This window comes from Coenobita brevimanus, chromosome 16, assembly GCF_032717465.1.
Source record: "Coenobita brevimanus isolate Jiangsu-jjx chromosome 16, ASM3271746v2, whole genome shotgun sequence".
NCBI classification, from domain to species: Eukaryota; Metazoa; Arthropoda; class Malacostraca; order Decapoda; family Coenobitidae; genus Coenobita; species Coenobita brevimanus.
Genome location: NC_136969.1, coordinates 14,034,736 through 14,057,235, shown reverse-complemented (window position 1 = coordinate 14,057,235; position 22,500 = coordinate 14,034,736). Strand labels below are relative to the sequence as shown.

Sequence of the window (22,500 nt, the reverse complement as noted above, 5' to 3'; positions counted from 1 at the left end):
GCTTCACCTTACCCTACCCTAGCCTTCCATGTTCTTCCCTGCTCAGATCAAACATTGGCTGCCTTTACCCTCCTCGTTTTTCAACATTTTTTTTTTTTCATTGCTCATCCATAAATCTTGTATCTCTTTCTTTACGATAATACATCCTACTCTGTCTTTCCCATCACTCCCTTCTGTTGCCTTGCCTTCCTCTGCCTTGCCTACCCCTGCTTTGCCTACTCCTGCCTTGCCTTGCTCTGCCTTGCCTACCCCTGCCTTGCCTTGCTCTGCCTTGCCTTGCTCTGCCTTGCCTACCCCTGCCTTGCCTTCCTCTGCCTTGCCTACCCCTGCCTTGCCTTCCTCTGCCTTGCCTTCCTCTGCCTTGCCTTCCTCTGCCTTGCCTTTCTCTGCCTTGCCTTCCTCTGGCTTGCCTTGCTCTGCCTCACCACACGAAGGCCCGGCACATCCTTCCCACCCATCATCAGTTTTGTTAATAGTATCCCCTGGTGGGTGGGAGCAGGGGCCGCCAGTAATGTCTATACCCTTTTCACTCTAACTTGGCCTAAAATCACCATCCCTCAATCTTGAAAGCTGAGTTGTAGCAATTGATTAACACTTGAATATGCTGCTAGTCACGAAGAAGTGCTAGGGGAAGGACGCAGAGTAGTAGTATCGTCTTTTTCCGCCACTGAGCTATGTGTAATAAGCTGCAAAAGGACGAAAATCTGGGCCAAGTTAGTGTAAAAGGAGTATAGCTGGGGGGACTAAACACGATATGATGAAGTATTACCCTGGATCGTATGTCTCACCACTGACAAAAGTAACTGCTAAGAATCTGAAATATGTGAGAGCAACGTGAGGAAATCAGATTAAAATGTGTATGAAATAACTACAAACAAGCAAATACACGCATGCAAACGCACAAGCAAACACACACAAGCAAACACACAAGCAAGCACACACAAGCAAGCACACACAAGCAAACACACACAAGCAAGCACACTCAAGCAAGCACACACAAACACACGAGCAAGAACACACAAGCAAGCACACACAAGCAAACACACACAAGCCAGCATACTCAAGCAAATACACACAAACAAACACACACAAACACACGAGCAAGAACACACAAGCAAGCACACACAAGCAAACACACACAATGGAAGTTCACTCAATCCATGTAGAAAGGGAGTCTCAGGATAGACGTATATATTTGGCCTTGGGAGCAGGCTGTGAAGCCTATGCCCAGAGTCGTTCACATAAAAAAAAAAAAAAAAAACTTTATAATAATGCATACAAGGTGATCACAGAAAAATGGTATAAAATTTCATTGGTATAATTATATAATTAAGGGAAGTCAAAACGTCCTAATAAACATGAATATAAAAGTCAGTTGTTGCAGAAACATGTGATATTTCAACAGTACGCGTCAAATACAACTTCCCCCGCCCATTTAGAAGCTTTTCCTATCAGACGTAGACAGCAAACAGGACCCTTTCTCGGTGCTGTCCCTCTCTATATCCTCACGGCCGCTGGATGTGATTTAAGTGATCGGTTCTGTGGGCGATAGATTAGACGTGGCAGCCCTCCCTATGGCCGCCCCGATCTCCAGACTTAAACCTAGTGAAGTAAAGAAATATGCTAAGCGCGTGAGGGGAGGGAGGGAGGGATGAAGGGAGGACAACAATAGAAGGAGGGAGGCAGGGAGGGAGGGATGGAGAGAGGGAGGACAACAATAAAAGGAAGGAGGGAGGGAGGGAGGAAATAATGGAGGGATATAAGAGTACTGGTGTGGAGTATCAGTTATTACCGGAAAATATACTTGTGTTACTGTGCCGGTAGCCATTAAGCATAAAGGCAACAAGAGCGGTGGTGTCGGCTTCAACTTGGGGGGTACACAGTGGACTGAAGGCTGAGGATTAATTTTCAGTGCCGCTTACTATACTCTTTTGGTGGGATAGGGAAAGGAATGAGGGACGTTCGTATAACCGGGCAGGTCCACCGCCGAGTTATATCAGTGCCACCACATGAAGGCATAATAAGGCCTACATGAGCCAAATTAAGCCTGTTTATCCTACGGCGAAATGAGAGAGAGAGAGAGAGAGAGAGAGAGAGGACTATAAATATTTCTAGACTGACTGCGACCAACATGACACAGGCTATTTTTAGGAAAGTATCCCTTTTTTCGTGTGCAATATATGTTTGGAGGAGATGGAAAGAGAGAAGCACAGGAGTTTTTGCCTGAATATGAAGAGTGGTGTGTGTGTGTGTGTGTGTGTGTGTGTGTGTGTGTGTGTGTGTGTGTGTGTGTGTGTGTGTGTGTGTGTCCTACTGAAAAATCTGAATATTAAATCAACCAAATCACTGTTGCTCCTACTACTACTGATGATGATGATGATGATGATGATGCCTTTCTTCTCAGGTGACAGCAGAGGACGTGGACAGCGTTGACGTTGGAGGGTTGGTGTACAGCGTGGGTGGTGACGGCGTGGATGACCTACCTACACACCAAGCTATCTTCACTATCAACCCTCACACGGGAGACCTGACGCAGCTGAGGGTAAGGGCGAGGGAAGAGGAGGGCAGGAGGGAAGGACAGAAGGCGTAGCGGTGATAGTTGATAGTGATAGTAGTTCAGAGAGATAGTCGAGGAGAAGGTAGTGGTGATCTGATGCTGAGAGGAGGTTGGAATAGGTACGAAGCACAGGTGAAGATAATGATGGTGGTCGTGGTGATTAGGTGGGTTTAATTACATGATTCGGTAGGGGATGGCGGTCGTAAACAGATGGAAAGACGGATACAACACACGAAAAAACAGAATATACACACGAAAAAACAGAATATAGTGGTAGTTGACAGTGGTATGGTGGGAGAGATGAAAGCTAGTGACAGTGACAAGGACACACACACACACACACACACACACACACACACACACACACACACACACACACACACACACACACACACACACACACACACAGCTCTCAAGGTCAAGTGCATAAATAGCCATAGATGAGGAGACCAGAAAATAAAAAAAAGTTTTATATAGATTTTGTGAAGGGATTTTTTGCCAAGTTTTTCGTGGGTAAATATTTGCTCAGGGTCTGTCAGATATAAAAATGGCCTTCAACCTGCAGAAGATTAAATACGTGTAGATTTAATGTGTATGGACGCTTATATATAGAGTCAGGATTCCAGGGGCTTGAATAAGGAGTAAATGAGAGTGTGGCCCATTTGACTGAGCAGATTTTCGGTTAGTTTCTTGTTTCATGTTTTTTTCTTGGTCTGTAAAACCTACCTCACTTCATCTAGAGCTAGGAGAAGAGGTTTAGATGACGACTAATGATGATGATGATAATGATGATGATGATGATGATAATGATGATGATGGTGATGATGATGGTGTGATGGTAATGATGATGATCATGGTGATGGTGATGGTGATGATGATGATGATGATGATGATGATGATGATGATATTTATTATTATATGATGACTAAATGATAATAATGATGATTAAGTTATTATTATTATTATTATTATTATTATTATTATTATTATTATTATTATTATTATTATTATTATTATTATTATTTCTTCACCATTTCAGGCCATTGATAGGGACCCACCTGGCGGGCGGGGTGAGTGGCGGGTGAAGGTGCAGGTGAGGGATGGTCAGAGAGTGTCCGCATCTTTGGCCGCAGCCGCAACCAGAGCCGCAACCAGGGCCGCAAGACACCCACGACTCTCCCCACCACACCCACACCCTCACCCATGCCTGTCTCCGCTACACCCACACACGACCACATCCCACCCATGCCACTCGACACTCCACTCACCTTCTGCCACACTCCATACACATCTTTCTCCACCCCACGCCCCCCTCGCCACACCCCACCGCCCACACCTGTCTCAGTTACACCCAAACCCTGCCACACACCACCCACACCCGTCCTATCTACACCTACACACCGATTTTTCTGACTTGCCTACCAAGGGAAAGAGCCTGGATGGACTGATTCTACACACGTCATTGTCTGTGGAGGGGAAACAAGCAAGAGAGAGCAAGGAAGGTGTGTTTGAATTTCGCGGCAAACCTTTACCCGGTGACCACTTAGATGGGAGTGAAAAAGGAGGGAAGAATGAAGAAGAAAGGAAAGATGGAGAAAAAGAAGACAGTGTGGACGCGAATGACAGAACGATGACAAAAAAAGGGAAGACAGAGGGGAAAGAGAGGGAAACTATAATGGCAAAAGAAAATGGTAGCGATTCCACTTCTGACAGTGTTGATGTTGAAGAGTTTGATCATTTTTACGTTCAGGAATCAGCCGTAAATCCTAAGCTGAGTTCAGTCCAAAAAGGGAATTACACATACAGTCAAGATCCTAACTCCTCGGTATTAAATCCAGCTAGCAGAAAAGACCTAGATTTCTCCCACGTAGGAAATCTTGGTTCTGAAATGACACACGACCATCCCCATTCCCCTTCAGTCCTCTCCTCTCACGAAACTCATCATTCCACCAAGTCCCATTCTAAATATATAAGTATTTTAGATCACAACTTTAATCTGAAATCTTCTAGGATGCACTTGTCCCATAAAAGACTCGCCCAGGATCCCAAGTTGCCTTCATCCACGCCTCATCAAACTTCTCTCCACAGTGGTCAGTCTCGAAATACCTTGCAAGATACACTAAGCAGATGCAGAGACAGACAAATCCAGCCATATCCTGAGAGAACAATTGGTATAAAGCTGTTCAAACCAAGTGCAGTTAGTCAGAGGCATAATAACCCTGAAATCCTAAGTCTGAGTCGTAAGCAGAGTACCTTAAATCATCCAATCCTCAGCACAAACAAATCCGTGAGAGATAATCGGGTCCCAGGTGAATCTCAAAATAGCAAAGCTTCTATCAGTCTTACTCCCATTCAGAAACCAGTAATCCCTAATCATTTAAACTCTCAAAATCCTCCTCTTCAAACGGCCTCAGATCAGGAACATATACGAACCGAGTCTCCTGTGTTTGGTTGGTACTTTAGACCGGAAAATATCAGTCACCCTGCAGTGGATATTAACCCAGCGTACACAGACACAGAAGCAATGTCCAGTGCCTTCCAGCCTCTCCCACAAAACAGCAGGGAGAGGTTGGCTTTAGCAGTTAAATCCCAAAGCCTTGATGACAGTGATAAGCTGGAAGAGGAGGGATGTGACCAACATAATCAGTCTCTCTCAGAAAGGTTTAACCAAAAGACAACAAACGAGAAGTCCCAGCTTAGCCCAAACTGTACTTCCCCCTCCCCCTTCTTAACTGCTGGTACACGGGAGGAGGCAAGAAGCGTAGAGGCAGCGACAGCCAGTGAAGCCAGGCATATTATACAAACGAAAGAGGAGCGAGAGAGAGGATCACACGAGGTTAGCCAGAGCGAAACCAAAATAAAACCAGGAGATCCAGTTCATAAAAAACATTCCCTTCTAAATAAAAACGAAAGGCGCGTATCAGTTCAATGGCGAATGGTCAGAAAACGAGGAGATTTGCATGTAGGAAATTTAAAGACAGGCGACAGGAGAAGGAGGTTACTAAATGGTCATGAACATTCAAGTGCATCTACCACCACCAGAAGACATAAATTTTCCAAGGGTAGGTTGGTGGAAGAGAGAAGAGATGGGATTTTAGAACGCCTTGCAGCCTCCCCTTTAAATTCAAACTTGCAAAGAATCCAAAACATTGAGGGAAAAGACGATGACCAAAATGACGCTATACGGCCTGAATCTGATCTACACTCCTCTAGGCGAAATTATAATGCGCACAGACAACACTATATATTTACAACAGAGAACCATCCACACTTCCTTCGCTCAAATACCCATCATCATCAGCTCCACACTCCAGCTCACCCTCACAAGTCTCACGCTAGAGCTCATCTAAACCCACCCCAGCCAGACAACCCCTCTGTCGTGCCTCGTACGAAAACCCATCCACAGACAGATCACCAAAATCACCAGCATCATTCCCAGCACAGAACTGACCAAGCTTATCTACCTCATCCCGAAGTCCACCCACGTTTACCTCCAAAAGACACCCATCCACATCCAGTCCACTCGCCGATCCAGCTAAGACTACCCCATCCACACAGCCACGACCATCCACATCACTCGCCCCATCCACTGAGCAAGCCACAAGCGCTTCCTCACAGCGGCAATTTCAAGCATAGTTGGAGTCGAGTCAAGCCAGGATTTAGGAAGCAGCAAAAAATTGGGTACAGATGGCGATTGCTGTCCACGGCTGAAAACCTGGGTCTTGCCGGGTTAAAAAGAAGTTTTAGTTTAAATGTTGGCGCAGTTCCCCATCTGTCAGTGGTCGTTGAAAGCAAACTGGCGAAAGAAACAGGGGGTGAAGTGTGTCTGACTCGTAGGAAGCCTTTACACAGCAGACATTTGAGTGAGGGATGTGATACGGGAAGGAAGAGAACCGAAAGGGAAATAGATGAAAGCTATGTGGGCGAGAAAGACAGGGGGATAACTGAAAGAAGAAGAAGGGAAGGAAGAGTGGAGGATAGTAGCAAGGAAAAGGGAAACACGAGAACGGAGAAAGGCGATACAAAGAAAGAAGCAAAGGAAGGAAGGGAAAATATTGAAGGCGTTGTTAGTTACGATAGTAGAGGGAAAACAGGCAGAAAACGACTGGACGAAAAACAGACGGACATTATCACTAAAAAACGAAAAGCCAGAGTGGAAACAGAGAATGAATATAGAAGATGGAGAAGGGAGAGAAGGGAAAATGAAAGTGATGCGGAGAAGAATGAGAGCGGGGAAACAGAAAGAGGGGGGAAAAATGAATTTGAGAAGCATATCATCCAGGAAACGGGAAATGCGAGAACAGAGAAAGGAGATACAAAGAGTGATGCAAAGGAAGTAAGCAGAGCAGACAGAAGAACAAGAGAGGAGGAAGAACGGAATGAACAGGGAGAAAAATCAGGCAAGGAAGTAAATATATGCAAAGAGGAAGGGGAATGCACAGAGGAAGTTGTATCCAGGAGTAAAATTTTCGAAGGGAGAAGGAGAAGAAGAAACAGCCAGAGAATTCGACACGTAGGGAGCATGGCAACTCACAGACCTGCGCCAGTCCAAACATCGGTACTGAAACATGAATTGACACAGGAAACTCACTACCACGCCGTGAACAAAGAACAACACGAGGAGACGAAGGAAGAGCCACGTGAAAGTCCTTCCCTGAATGATCTGAAATTTGAAGACGATGGTACAGGACAAGGATCAGCTCTCAAATCTCCTTGCATTGAAGATTCACGTGAAAACTCTCAGGTGACGCAGCCAGAAGATGAAAACCATATTATAGACACAGGATCCAATAAAGGAGCGTACGTAGGTGAAAATCCACATGAAGATTCTTACATCAGACAGTCAGTATATGAAGAAGGAAATGAAGGCAGGGTATCAGGTGACTACTATGTGGATCTCTTAAGTGATCAGCCATATGTGGACGAATTAGGCAGGAATCGCGTGTATGTTAAGAAATTCTCAGCGGAGGGAGGTGGGTGTCCTGTACTTAGCGGTTTCTCCTTAGGTACAGACGAGGACAGTAAATATGAGAGAAAAGACGAACAGGAGGGCAGGGTGAAGGGAGGAGGAGGTGATCGAGAGTACCAAGAGGACAGCATGAAGAGAAAGGAGGGGATCAAGAAGAGGCAAGAGGCACTGGAGGGACTTCTGAAGGGGATGAGGAGAGAAGAGGTGCATGTGGCGGAGATGGTGGTGAGGGTGGTGGTGAAAGACGTGAATGACAACGCTCCTGTCTTTCCCAACGCAACGATATATGGTGAAGTGCAGGAGAATGGGCCTATAGGTGGGTAGCATGGGGCATCTTTACATTGTATTATTATAGCTTGTGGCATCATCATCATCATCATCATCATCATCATCATCATCATCATCATTCGTTTGTTTTTTCAGTACCAAGCCCTTGTTTACTGGCTTATATTAGTGTGAACAGGCTTCTTAAGAAAGGGCGATGGTAATGATGATGATGATGTGTGAATGAGGTTAAAAAGAAATGATGATGATAATGGTTGTAGGATGATGATGTGTGAGCAGGATTTAGATGATGATGATGATGATGATGATGATGATAATGATGATGTTGATGATGATGATGATGCGTTAATGAGGTTAAAAAGAAATGATGATAATGACTGTAGGATGATGATGATGATAATGTGTGAGCAGGATTTAGATGATGATAATGATGATGATGATGATGATAAAGAAATGATGCTGATGATAATGATGATTGTAGGATGATGATGATGTGTGAGTAGGATTTAGAAGACGATGATGATGTTAATGATGATGATGACGATGATGAGTGAGTAGGATTTAGTTTGACGATGATGATGATGATGTGTGAGCAGAAATTTGACAATGATGATGATGATGTGTGAATGGTGTTGTTGATGATGATGATGATGATGATGATGATGATGATGATGATGTGTGAGCAGGATTTAGAAGACGATGATGATGTTAATGATGATGATGACGATGATGAGTGAATAGGATTTAGTCTGACGATGATGATGATGATGTGTGAGCAGAAATTTCACGATGATGATGACGATGATGTGTGTGCAGAAATTTGACGATGATGATGATGATGTGAAAATGGTGTTACTGATGGTGGTGATGATGATGATGATGATGATGATGGTGGTGGTGGTGCTTTGTGAATGGTGTTACTGATGATGATGATGATGATGAAGATGATGGTGATTTGTGAATGGGGTTACTGATGATGATGATGATGATGATGATGATGGTGGTGATTTGTAAATGGGGTTACTGATGATGATAATGGTGATGATAATGATGATGATGATGATGATGATGATGTGTGAATGGGGTTACTAATGATGATGATGATGTGTGAGCAGGATTTAGATAATGATGATGATGATGTGTGAGCAGGATTTAGATAATGATGATGATGATGATTAATGTGTGAGCAGGATGTAGATGATGATGATGATGATGATTAATGTGTGAGCAGGATGTAGATGATGATGATGATGTGTGAGCAGGATGTAGATGATAATGATGATGATGATAAGTGTGAACAGGATTTAGATGATGATGATGATGATGATGATGATGATGATGATGATGATGATGATGATGGTGGTGTGTGAGAAGAAATTAGACGATGATGATGATGATGATGATGATAACAGTGAATGGTAGCAGAAATTAGATGATGATGATGATGACTCTTGCAGACCTCTCGGCCGTCGTGGTGTGGGCGTGGGACCCCGACGAGAGGGAGGAGGGCGGCCACGGGCAGGTCACGTACAGCATCGCCAAGAACGTGATGGAGGAGAGGTCGGGCGAGGCCATCTTTGCCATCCACCCCGACACCGGCCTCGTCACCACCACCATCTGCTGCCTGGACCGAGAGACCACGCCAGAGTATCACATCCAGGTGTTGGCCGCAGATGGAGGCGGACTCAAAGGTACCAGCTGTGATGGTGGTGGTGGAGGTGGTGGTAGTAGTAGTAGTAGTAGCAGTAGAAGTAGGGGGATTCAAAGGTACCAGCTGTGATGATGGTGGTGGTGGTGGTGGTGGTTGTAGTAGTAGTAGTAGTAGTAGAAGTAGGGGGATTCAAAGGTGCCAGCTGTGATGGTGGTGATGGAGGTAGTGGTAGTAGTAGTAGTAGTAGTAGAAGTAGGGGGATTCAAAGGTACCAGCTGTGATGATGGTGGTGGAGGTGGTGGTGGTTGTAGTAGTAGTAGTAGCAGTAGAAGTAGGGGGATTCAAAGGTACCAGCTGTGATGATGGTGGTGGAGGTGGTGGTAGTGGTAGTAGTAGTAGTAGCAGTAGAAGTAGGGGGATTCAAAGGTACCAGCTGTGATGATGGTGGTAGTGGTGGAGGTGGTTGTAGTAGTAGTAGTGGAAGTAGGGAGATTTAGAGGTAGCAGCTGTGATGGTGGTAGTAGTAGTAGTAGTAGAAGTAGTGGGACTCAAAGGTACCAGCTGTGATGGTAGTGGTTGTAGCAGTAGTAGTAGTGGTAGTAGTAGTAATAGCAGTATTAGTATTAGTATTAGCAGTAGTAGTAGTAGTTGTTGTTGTTGTTGTTTTTGTTGTTGCAGAAGAAAGAATGTGTGTGTGTGTGTGTGTGTGTGTGTGTGTGTGTGTGTGTGTGTGTGTGTGTGTGTGTGTGTGTGTGTGTGTGTGTTAGTAGTAGTAGTAGTAGTAGTAGACTAGTAGTAGTTGTAGTAGTAGTAGACTAGTAGTAGTAGTAGACTAGTAGTAGTAGTAGACTAGTAGTAGTAGTAGTAGTAGTAGAGGTAGTAGTAGTTGTAGTTGTTGCTGCAGAAGGAAGTATGCGTGTGTGTGTGTGTGTGTGTGTGTGTGTGTGTGTGTGTGTGTGTGTGTGTGTGTGTGTGTGTGTGTGTGTTAGTAGTAGTAGTAGAGGTAGTAGTAGTTGTAGTTGTTGTTGCAGAAGAAAGTATGTTTGTGTGTGTGTGTGTGTGTGTGTGTGTGTGTGTGTGTGTGTGTGTGTGTGTTAGTAGTAGGCTAGTAGTAGTAGTAGTAGTAGTAGTAGTAGTAGTAGTAGTAGACTGGTAGTAGTAGTGTAGTAGTAGTAAGTAGTAGTAGTAGTAGGAGACTGGTAGTAGAAGTAGTAAGTAGTAGTAGTAGTAGTAGACTGGTAGAAGTAGTTGTAGTAGTAGTAGTAGTAGGGGGGAGGCGGTAGCTCAGTTGGTAGAGAGTTGGCCTACAGTCCTAACGGACCCGGGTTCAAATCCCGTTGGGGGCAGGGAACAGTTTAAGGATTTGAATTCAGGAAAAATCAGACTTTACTCATTTACCAGAAGACCCGCCGACATGTCGTAAAAATATCCCCGCTAATACCAATACACCAGTCCTGTATGAGACAGCCCTAGCATGTATTCAGTATGGACGGTGGGTGTTAGCGCCGAAGTGGTGACATGTAGAGGTGTACGGTACGTAGGAGGACTACTGGGCCTTGAAAGCAGGCTGTGAAGCCTATGGCCAGAGTCGGTCACATAAAAAAAAAAAAAAAAAAAAAGGGTGGTAGTAGGGTGGTGGTAGTAGTAGTAGTAGCAGTAGTAGTAGTAGTAGTTGCTGTTGTTGTTGCAGAAGAAAGTGAGAGAGAGAGAGAGAAAGTGTGTGTGTGTGTGTGTGTGTGTGTGTGTTAGCAGCAGTTAGTAGCACCACGCACATTCCGTATAGCCTAACAAAACAAAAATCAATTATCCAGGTAATTATAAAAAACGAATTAACATCATTCCTTCAACCCAAGCACGTCAATCGTAATTAATTTTTTGCTGGTACCAATGATTTTATGTAGTTTAATGTAGCATCTTAGTAGAGAAGGGGTTAATGAGGAAGGAATCAAATATTTCCACTTTCGGAATTCTATATCATGGTGAATAAAACTGTTTGGAAATAGAGAAGAAAGAAAGTAAGAAAGAAAGAAAGAAAGAAAGAAAATACGTTCTGGGATTAAAAGAGTTAGCTCGTTTTGTGTGATAGTGTCTGGTTTATTATTTTCGCTCGTGTCAGTTGATAATATACTCTTTTTACTCTAACTTGGCTGAAAATTGTCATCTCTCCATCTTGAATATCGAGCTGTAGCAAAAGATAAACACTACAGTATGATGCTATGCTAGTCATGAAGAAGTGCTATGGAGAGAGTGTAGAGCAATAGTATTGTATTCTTAGTCACTCAGCTACGTGAAATAAGCTGCAAAAGGACGAAAATGTGGGCCAAGTTAAAGTGAAGGGGGTATAGTGAATGAGAGAGAGGTACTACGTCTTGCTCTCACAGTACCGGGAACTGTTCAAAGGGAAGAATTAGACCATCATCCCAAAGGTTTGGGAAGTTCCAGGCATTTCGACCTGTCCTGAGCCCTATTGAGGATAACCAGCAGCATGGGCCCGTCTCCGACACTGGATTGGTTAAAGCATAGCAAAAATCAACCTATAGGCTTGAGATGTAAGTAGATCTGCGGAGTGTGTTTATTCTACCGGACTGCCCTGGGCTAATGAAGTCTCCTCTCAGTACGTTCTCTGCCAGTGAGAGGCGTTAGAACCTGTGATGTCACTCCCCTTAAGTTCTGCCTACTATCAAAACCAACCAATGTGATGTATTGATATCCATGACGTCACATTTCTTGGCTCCTCCCACTCTATGATCAGCCAATGAGAGGTGCCAAAACTCGTGACGTCACTCTCCCAACTCCGCCCACTGTTACCGCACACAGAGGTGCAACTTTTAGCAATAGAAGATAGTGATTCAGCATTGCACACACAGGGACGGGGACAGTGGTGGTGCGTTTAGCGGATGTGAACGACAATTCCCCTCGACTGGCTCGGCAGCTGTGGAAGGCTGAGGTACATGAGACCTGGGGAAGCGAAGATCCCTTCAATACAACCCTGCTGGAAATATCTACCAATGACCCTGACACATCAAATTATTTCTACTACAGGGTAAGCTGTTTTTAGTGTCTATGTTGTAGCTGTCATGATTTATTCGTTTTCCTTCGTAACTGAATGCCCGTGGCGTACTTATAATCATCCCATATTCTTGATATGGTTAATTAACTCTGCCAACGAAGTTAGTCGGAGCCTATGTATTTATCCGTGTCTGCATTTCTGTTTGTTTACAAGATGTCTCAGAGAGTCGTCATTGAATTTCAATGCAAATCTTGTGGACAGGTGGACAGTGGGTCAAGAAAGAGTTGATAATACCTTGAGGAGTCTCCGGATACGGATGCAGGAAATGATACATTTTATTGGCGTGGGCGGAAGGATGCGCTTTCTGAGACTGTGTAACAGGGCAGACAAAAATCATAGAATTAATCGACCATGTGAGACCGTACTAGAGTTCTCCTGGCAGGAAAGAGGAATTACAACCGTATGTCAGATTTTATAGGCGTTGACGGAGGCATGTGCTCTCTGAGTGATTTATAATTATTTTTGTGATTACTGTAGTACGGTTGCCAAGCCATGAAGATTGTTGGAGCTAAATTTAGGTCTATTTTTTTCGTTAATATATTTCCTTACAACCATTTTTCCCTCTGTTGATAATGTTAATAATGTTTTATTTTGCCTCTGTTATATTTAAATTCTGAATATATCACATTTGATTTTATATACTAGTCACTTTTTTCGATGATAGACATTTCGGAGCCCTGGTTCCTTGCCCTGACTATTGGTATCAATGTAGGTTTTGTGTCTGTAATTTAGGATCTGACAATTATTTAGCTGTCCTTCCTTATCGACTGTTCTTTGAGCGTTTTTTTTTTTTGTTTTCTGCAACTATGGTTGTTATGATTCCTGTTTTGTTTCCAGTCTCTTATTTGGAGCCATAAACGTTAAAAGATTTAGGAATAACACAAGCTAAAAGGTTTCTAAATGTTGCTTGATTAATGTGAGTTGAATTTTACTGTACCGTAGGTTTGAATTTCACTGTAAGGTTGAATTTTACTGTAAGTTAGGGGAGGGCAGTCAAATGGTGGGTGACATAGCTACTTGGAGGCGTTTTGTCTGCGACCACCCTTTGCGGGATTAGGGCGTCGGGCTATGGATAGATAGACGGATAGATAGGTTTTGCGTTTGACTTAATTGGAGCTGCAGACACTAAAATATATGCAGTTGATGAAGCACTCTGGTTGAGGCGTATTGTGCCCTACAGTCCAATCGGTATCAGTAATTTTATCGTCTGGTTTTCTCTCCACGGGCTTTGAAATTACGTTGAATCCAGGGCAATGTACATTTTTTTTAATGCAAGAAAGAAGGAATCAAAGGCCAGGGGCCCGAAAACCGTTCCTTCCAAAAGAAAAACAAAAACAATACAAGAGAGAGCCAAATTCAAGATCCGATCATTTCGAGATGCCTGGACACACTGCGTTTGAAAGACTGGAGATCATAGGAAGTAGGAAATACAGACAGAGGGAGACAGATCCAGAGTTGACCTGTTGCATTATCGAGCCACAGTAATATCGAGCCACGTCTGAGCGATAAACAACAAGACAGTGAGCGGTTATTTTTGAAACCCCCTGTAGCGATCTCCGGAACCCAACAAACTTCCCAAAATATTGCATAATGGTTCCATAATTCTTTGCCTAAAACTTGGAACGATATTTTTTGACCGCGACTGTACACAGATCATTATATTTGGCCAGAGATCAGTGTTACCAGTGTCGCCTGCTACGAATTCAACAGAGAGAGAGAGAGAGAGAGAGAGAGAGAGAGAGAGAGAGAGAGAGAGAGAGAGAGAGAGAGAGAGAGAGAGAGAGAGAGAGAGCGTGTATGGTGGGCGCCTGTGAATTTTGGAATAATGAGGTGGAGGCAGACTGGCACAGGGAAATGCAAGGGATGAGAAACCCTGGATTTCTGTGATCCATTGAAAACAGGCCACAGTGTGAGTATTTCTTCCATCAGTCACTAGAAGTTGCATTGCTTTGTGATAATTTTTTTTAGGATTGCTTTCGTTGAAGTAATGAATTAGGAGATAAATGCTGTTGGTTTAACAAAAAACTGTACTTAAGAAAGTAATTTGCCTCTCTGTCCAGAGAGAGATATCCAGTTAATGAGAAAAATACTTATGAGTTTGCCAAAAATCTCCAGGTGCCAACCACCAGAGAGAGAAAAAAATGCGAACATAAGGCATTTAACAGAAGTTACGCGGCCTGCCTAATAATTTGACAAAGTCAACTGGCGTTACCCAGAATAAAACCCATCTTTCATTATGTCCGACGAGACGTTATCCTGGGATTAAACTCCTTCATCATCAGGCAAAGGAAAAATTCCCTGTTTAGCTTGAGCACCATATTTACTCATATCGCATAAAATCATGTGTATGTAGCCGGAATGAAGCCCCTTATCTACGGCCTGGCAAACTCCCTGTAAAGAGTACCCGGTACTATTTTCTGCCGACAGACTGAGTTAAGCGGTGAGACTCATCTTTCGTGTAAGGAAATCCACCCCGCCTGTGTGTGTGTGTGTGTGTGTGTGTGTGTGTGTGTGTGTGTGTGTGTGTGTGTGTGTGTGTGTGTGTGTGTGTGTTGAATTGAGAGTCATCTGACTTGTGGAGCATGGTATGCGGATTGGTAGGTTGGTAACTGGGTGGGTGGATTGGTTAGTGTAGGCTGGTTGTTTCACAGGTGGATTAGGTGGAGTGGGTGGGCGAGAGGGAGGGAAAGGGTTGTTGGGCTGGTTAAGTGGGGTGGAGTGAGGTTCGTGCATTGTTTAAGTGGGGTGGGTGGTGGGGCTACCTGTAGGACAAGGCAAGAGACGGGTTTGTGTCGTCCTACTTTTGAGACATTCTGTATTGAGTAAGGTTGTGGGTATGTGCGTTGATGGGTGGGTGTGTAGGTGGATGAACGGATTGTGGGAAAACAGGCCACTTGGACTAGGTGATATGAGTTAATGTCCGAGCTGGGAAGAGTTTAGTGTCCGGAAAATCGGTCCACAGGGGATATTATTCTGGAATTATGCTGAAGTAGGTATATATATATCCAGTGGGTTACAACAGGTCCATCGTGCAATACGTCTGTTGGTTAAGAGGTCTGTTTCAACTGCACGGATCAGTGGGTGATATAACCACGTCGGATAACAGGTTTATGGGGAAAATAGGTTCATTTATGAAAAATACATCCATGGGTATACGACCATGTAGGAAACCTGTATCCATGGAGAGATTCAAGGTCGACGGAAAAATTGGTCCGTGGGGAGAAAATACATCAATGGGGAAAATTAGTTCGTGGGAAAATAGCTTACGTAGACAAGTAGGCGTCTTTGAAAAAAAAAAAAAAAAGTCATTAAGGAAAATAGATCCATGGAGGATTGTGCTCCGAGTGGTGAAAATGTCCATTGCTAAAAATATTCATGGGGTGAAAATAGGTCCATAGGGGCATACACGTACTGTAAACACACATGGAATATTTAAAATAAGTGGGACCTAAAACATCCAACTTTTAACGGCGACCGTTGCCTGGAATTAGGGTTACCACTGCACAGTGCACACCTTGAACCAAACAACCATTAGCCAGACCCTATTACCACTTCGTCATCCAGTTATTATATTTCATAATTTACCTTCATTTAGTCATTTAGGCATAGAAAGCCAACCGAAACGAAAGTTAAAATCCCAGTTTAACTGTGTTGAGCACCTCATTTCTCCACCTCATTCCTCTAAAATTCACGGGCACCCGCTACTCTCTCTCTCTCTCTCTCTCTCTCTCTCTCCTGTTAAGAAATGAATGTTTCGAACTCGTTCACTCTGTGTTCGCTGGTTCAGACCTACAGGACGTCATGGAGTGGAACCAAATATACATATTAATCACTTGCTTGGCTCTATACGAGAAACAAGTTATTGAATAATCAGTATGATATATTCGTGTTATCAGAGTCAAACCTTCAAAGTAAATATTACTATTGCTTTACCCATTAGTACAAGCCCAAAGCTGAAGGAATATTTTTCGACAGAAATGCATCGAAGGCAACTTCTGTGCTCGTGAATGCGACGTGCCACATTCACGGGTTGGCTGGACGAGGGTGGCTAACAACTCCTGGCTGCAATAGTACATACCACGGTTCAAGTCCAAGAGATGGCCAGAGGTTTTTCTGTCAAGTAGAGACCTAGGTGATCTATCTGTTTATCTGTCCATCTATCTATCTATTTATCTATAGCCAGACGCCATAATCTCGTAAGGGATGGCCGTTTGAGTACGGGTTAGTTGTTTTACGGGGAGGGGCAATAATCCTCTGCCAACCCACTTGTTGACACGTAGGAAACATTTATGGATTGGTTATATGGTTACCACCCAGCGTTGTAAATGGTTTCCTGGCTTACAGGAAACCATTAGGCTTGTCATTCAATGTAAAGCCACCTAAAAAGGAAAGAAGAGTAATAAAAAGTGACAGGAAAGATCGCAGAAATAGGAAGAGAGGAGGAAAAAGAAAGATAAAGGTGAAGGAAGAAGTAGGCAGCACTACATCAAGTGAGTGGAAGATTGTGAGAAATAGGAAGAGAGGAGGACAGACACTGAAAAACAATGATAAATGTGAAGCAAGAAGAAGGCAGCACTACATCAAGTGAGGGGATGATGGTCGCCCCTACCACCAACGTAACTGATCTCCCCGGACCAAAGGAAGCCTAGACTGGGGTCCCTACGCTTGAAAGAGGGCTATATGGGGTTTAGAAATTACCGTTTTGCCTTCTAAATAACTCCCTCCTTCAGGTGGTGGAGGAGAGTGGCTGGGGGTGGGAGCACTTCAGCCTGAGGACTGAGGGGGCGGTGGGACAACTCTACGCCGTCAGGAATTTGGACTTTGAGGACCCGGAACAGCGTCGAGGCTTCCGGTTCATGGTCCAGGTGACAGACAGGGTAAGACAGGGAGACAGGAGGGAGGGAGACAGGAGGGAGGGAGACAGGAGGGAGGGAGACAGGAGGTAAGGAGACAGGAGGGAGGGAGACAGGAGGGAGGGAGACAGGAGGTAGGGAGACAGGAGGTAAGGAGACAGGAGGTAGGGAGACAGGAATGGCATCTGAATTGGTCATTTCATAGAGAAGTTTTGGGTTGAATTAAATACCTGGGGACAGCACTCCTAGTCAGTCTCTCATTCTTCCCACATGGCCAGACCATCTCACAAACACAACTCACAATTCACAATCCACATTCCCCACACTGCCGTCCAGTCCCCAACACCACGCCACAATTAATCACCACATTCACCACACCGTCACAACACACATAGGCCATCAACATAATCTCACCAAAAGACCTCTGGGACCGATCAGTTCAAGTCACCGATTTCCTGCCGTCCACTGAGTTTACGAGATAAGCCTGGGAATCCACCACCACCACCACTACCACCACCACCACCACCACCACCACCACCACAACTTACAACAACAACAGCAACATCCAACACCCACTTAAAATGACTGCCACCACAGGGGTTCGGACCCAAGACACGAGGCACACAAAGCATGCAGTAAGTTGGGCCATTGTTTTCAGGGTCGTGGCGGGTGGAGTGATGGCAGACACACAGACAGCGGCTGGGTGGAAGTGACGCTGATGGACGTGAACGACAACCCGCCCTCCTTCCCACGCTCCCACACCCACATCAACGTCAGGGAGGACACCCCGCCCGGCTCACTGCTCCTCTCCCTCCCCGCCCACGATCCCGATATGGTAAATCACTGTATGGTTAGGTGATGGAGAGCGACGCCTTCACGTGGTGGCACCGACATAACCGAGCGGCTCTACTGCCCGGTTATACAAACGTCCCTCAACTCCGTCCCTGTATCTATAAGGAGGATGGTGTCCCGTAAAGTAAATATATAAGTGGTTAGATAGAGGGAAGGATTATATTACTGAGTATAAATTAATGTCACCTTGGTCTTGTGCCAGAACATTTATAGGAGGCTGAAAGTGCTATGAGAGTGAGTCATGGAAGGCTGAAAGTGCTATGAGAGTGAGTCATGGAAGGCTGAAAGTGCTATGAGAGTGAGTCACAGATGGCTGAAAGTGCTATGAGAATGAGTCAGAGATGGCTGAAAGTGCTATGACAGTGAGTCAGAGATGGCTGAAAATGCTATGACAGTGAGTCAGAGATGGCTGAAAGTGCTATGACAGTGAGTCACAGATGGCTGAAAGTGCTATGAGAATGAGTCAGAGATGGCTGAAAGTGCTATGACAGTGAGTCAGAGATGGCTGAAAGTGCTATGACAGTGAGTCAGAGATGGCTGAAAGTGCTATGAGAGTGAGTCAGAGATGGCTGAAAGTGCTATGAGAGTCACAGATGGCTGAAAGTGCTATGAGAGTGAGTCAAAGGAACCTGAAAGTGCTATGAGAGAGAGAGAGAGTGAGAGAGAGAGAGAGTCAAGGAAGCCTGAGAGTACTACAACACAGCCTACTTCCAGGCGGGGCAGCAGGACATCCGGTACCACGTGACCGGGGCCTGGGGGTCGCTGAGGGTGGAGTCGGGGGGCGGGGTGAGGCTGTGGCGTGGCCTGGACCGAGAGGCAGCGGGTGGGGACGTGGGTGTAGCGAGAATAACAGCCACGGATAATGGCTCTCCACCTCTCTCCTCCACGACAACCCTAACTATTACCGTAAGCGACGTAAACGACTGTCCGCCCCGTCTACGACCTCCCACGCTCCTGCACGTGATGGAGGGGGTGTCGGCCAAGCTTTTAGGGGTCATTACAGCGACCGATGATGACCTGTGGCAGTTTGGACACGGCCCGCCTTTCTCCTTCACCTTGGCCGCTACAAACCCTGCCTTCGTGACCAGCATCATCTCGCTAAAGTATGATCAAGGTTAGTGATAGACCGATGTGCGTTGGATGCATATAGTGGCTGAAACCAGGTAGTCAGTGGTGTGAGAGAGAGAGAGAGAGAGAGAGAGAGAGAGAGAGAGAGAGAGAGAGAGAGAGAGAGAGAGAGAGAGAGAGAGAGAGAGAGAGAGAGAGAGAGAGTTCACCCTGATTGTTTCACACAGCCTTCGTTAACTCCTTCACTACGAAACGTCTTCCCTTAAGCTGGATAAAATCGCCTGTATGTAGCAAAGAATAACGAAATGTGTCACGCAGCTGAAAGGGTTGAGGTTCGAAGTGATGTGGTACTTGTTTGTTGATATAGGCTATTGTTGGTTTGTATATCTGTCTGTCTGTTTGTCTCTCTCCCAACCCTAGAGTGGGAAAGGAGGGGCTGGGTGATGACAATGACTCTGCATCTGTCTGTCTATCTGTTTATCTATTTGCCAGTCTAAATGGATATGTCTGTCTGTCTGTGCCTCCACGTGGCCACTCACTGTAACTGGGTGTCGTGCGATCCTTAGGTAGCAGACGAGAGCAGCAGAGGGTCCCTGGATTCATGTATTCATTTATTTATTTATTTTTTTATCGAGGCTGGTGATGATTGGCTGAATGCAACGTTACTTCATAATCTCTTTACTCGTTAGCATTATTAATTGACAACATATATCTGAGGGGGAAATTTGGGTTAGTGCATGTTATTCGGACATGTTGCATTCAGACAATCAGCACCAACCTGTCAAGTGCATCTTCACCTCGAAAAAAAAAAAAAAAATGAGTACAGGTATAGGCGAGGTGCGGAGGCCCACTGGTATGCAGAACGCCCCTGACACGTACCTGATGATGATGATAATGATTCCTATATTACCTATACTAGCAATACGATGCTGTTTGTAACTACGAAATCACCACTTACTGCCATCTTCCATTTTCATAGTAGGACGGTGATCGTAGTGATGCGGAAGTGTGATGAAGAGTTGTAAATTAATGAAAGAAACTTCTCCGATGATTATAACTCAACAATAACACCATTTCTCTTTGAATAATTTTAATTCTACTTGTACCTTTACAGAGCTGGACAGTGGGTGTATAGGAGTAGGAGGCTGGAAATAGGCGTTTGATTATAACAGTGATGACGATTACAATGACGCTTACGAATATGATAAGAATAACAGCGATGATGAGTATGATAATGCAGGCGAGATCACCACTTATCATCCTACCTGTTAACAGAGCTGGACAGTGGTCGTGGAGGGGCGGAAGTATGGTCGAGAGCGGCAGTGGACAGGGAAGAGCATCGCCAATTGACTGTGGATGTGTTGGTGGGGGATGCCGGGGGTCTGAAGGCCACACATCCTGTCACCATCATCATAGACGACATCAATGACAACCCTATGAAACCAGGCGCTAAAACCGTTCACCTCTGGAAGACTCAGGTATGGGGAAAAACATTCGTTGTGTCCTCTTCACCTTCATTTTTTCCATCTTCTTCATCAAATGGAAACTGGTAATATTTTATCACTCATTCAGGGAAAACGACCTTTTTCTAGACTGATTACAATTGTCTGAGGGCTAGAAGAATGGAATAATATATACAAAAAGGAAAAGAAAAGTGGGGGAGTATCAGAGCAGTAATATGCGGTTTAGCTAAAGTCTACCTCAGTGAGGCAATACCCATCCGAAAAACTTTACGTAGTGACTGACTGACATAGCACTCCAGGCGATGTCCCAGCATCTAAAAATATATACAGTATACTGAATATGATAAGAAGTGACCAACCAATGTATCATGTAGCATTTACAAGATCACAGAACCTCCAACCATTCCCAAGGGATTTACAGTATGTCAGCGCGTACAGTACATGGTGTGTGGTGGCCTAAGGTGTCAGTATGGGTAATGACCAGCTGGAAATATATCAGCCAAGTAAAGCCACCATGAACACAGACAATTCACTGTTAAAAATTTGCGTACCTCAATCTCCTATACGTTGCACAAGGTAATGGGGGATTGTTTGTTTTAATGGCATAAGCACGTAATGTAGCCTATGGACTATGGTAGGCTGCCCTCAGGCCCCTACAGCTGGCAAGGGGTAATACATAACACTGATACTTTTACCACTTGTTTCAGGGTAGTGGTACTGAGGTGGGCTTGGGTCGTGTGTACGTGGACGACCCTGATGATTGGGACCTGGAGGACAAGACCTTCACCTGGGCAGGTCACCCTCACCCACAGTTCACCCTCAACACCGCCACTGGCCAGATCTATGCCTCCACACAGCTCAGAGAAAGCAGGTGAGAGAGAAAACACAGACAAAAAAAGATTCAAGTAACCATTTCAGTGATAAAATTAGGACTACACATTAAACTAGTGTGTCATCCAGAGTTAATGTGTTTGGAAGCTTTGGTGGCCTGTCTGCTGTGACAGTTGTGAAGAGAAATACTATGTTCAGTGTAACTTGGGCCTAAAACTGCCATCTCGTCATCGCAGTGCTAAGTTGTGACACAAGGTTGACACCAGAATATTATGCTAGTCACGAAGAAGTGCCATGGCAAGGATGTAGAGCCTCTGTATTGTCTTATTCTCCCCCTGAGCTACGTAAAGCCAGCTGCAAAAGGACGAAAATCTGAGCCAGCTTAAAGTGAATGAACTATATTACAGTATTATTTGCCCCCCAAGGCTTTCTTTCATGCCCTGCTTTGTTTCCTCAGGTACGAGTTGCAGTTCTTGGTGTCTGACAGAACCTGGAACCAGAGGGACGTATCAGCTAAGGTGACGGTGGAGGTGCGTCACTTGTCCCCTGAGGCTCTCTCTCACGCCGTCCCTATCTCACTGTCCCCATCCACGCCGACGTCACTTGCCACAGACTGGACGCCCGATGTGAGTAACCCATAATTATTCCCTTAACCTCTTCGTGACTGTCATGGAGAGCAGCCAATCATTCTCACAGGCTAGGGGTGGAGTCCCTGCTTAAAGTCCTGTAGCTTGTGGGCTGAGTGTGCTTCCCTTTCAACTACCGCCAAATCTTCAGTCCAGTGACGGATTCTGTATGCTGAACTCGCTATCTTCAGACAGGTGGTGGAGAGGGACGCCTTCACGTGGTGGCACCGAAATGGCGAGGCGGTGGGGTTGCTCGGTTATACAAACATACCTCA

The 22,500-nt window shown here is 44.9% G+C and overlaps 1 protein-coding gene across 1 annotated transcript in view; it reads left to right on the top strand.

The window, feature by feature from the left end:
* Positions 1-22,500, top strand: part of LOC145390973 (putative neural-cadherin 2) — a 159,676-nt gene that overhangs the window by 113,949 nt on the left and 23,227 nt on the right. The window contains exons 6-17 of the mRNA XM_080265707.1: positions 2,405-2,542; positions 3,597-3,762; positions 4,972-5,125; positions 7,094-7,842; positions 9,269-9,502; positions 12,330-12,505; positions 17,263-17,409; positions 18,044-18,220; positions 18,952-19,351; positions 20,581-20,783; positions 21,476-21,639; positions 22,057-22,225. Of these exons, the coding sequence (XP_080121833.1) occupies positions 2,405-2,542; positions 3,597-3,762; positions 4,972-5,125; positions 7,094-7,842; positions 9,269-9,502; positions 12,330-12,505; positions 17,263-17,409; positions 18,044-18,220; positions 18,952-19,351; positions 20,581-20,783; positions 21,476-21,639; positions 22,057-22,225 (2,877 nt within the window). The remainder of the gene's footprint in view (positions 1-2,404; positions 2,543-3,596; positions 3,763-4,971; positions 5,126-7,093; positions 7,843-9,268; positions 9,503-12,329; positions 12,506-17,262; positions 17,410-18,043; positions 18,221-18,951; positions 19,352-20,580; positions 20,784-21,475; positions 21,640-22,056; positions 22,226-22,500) is intronic.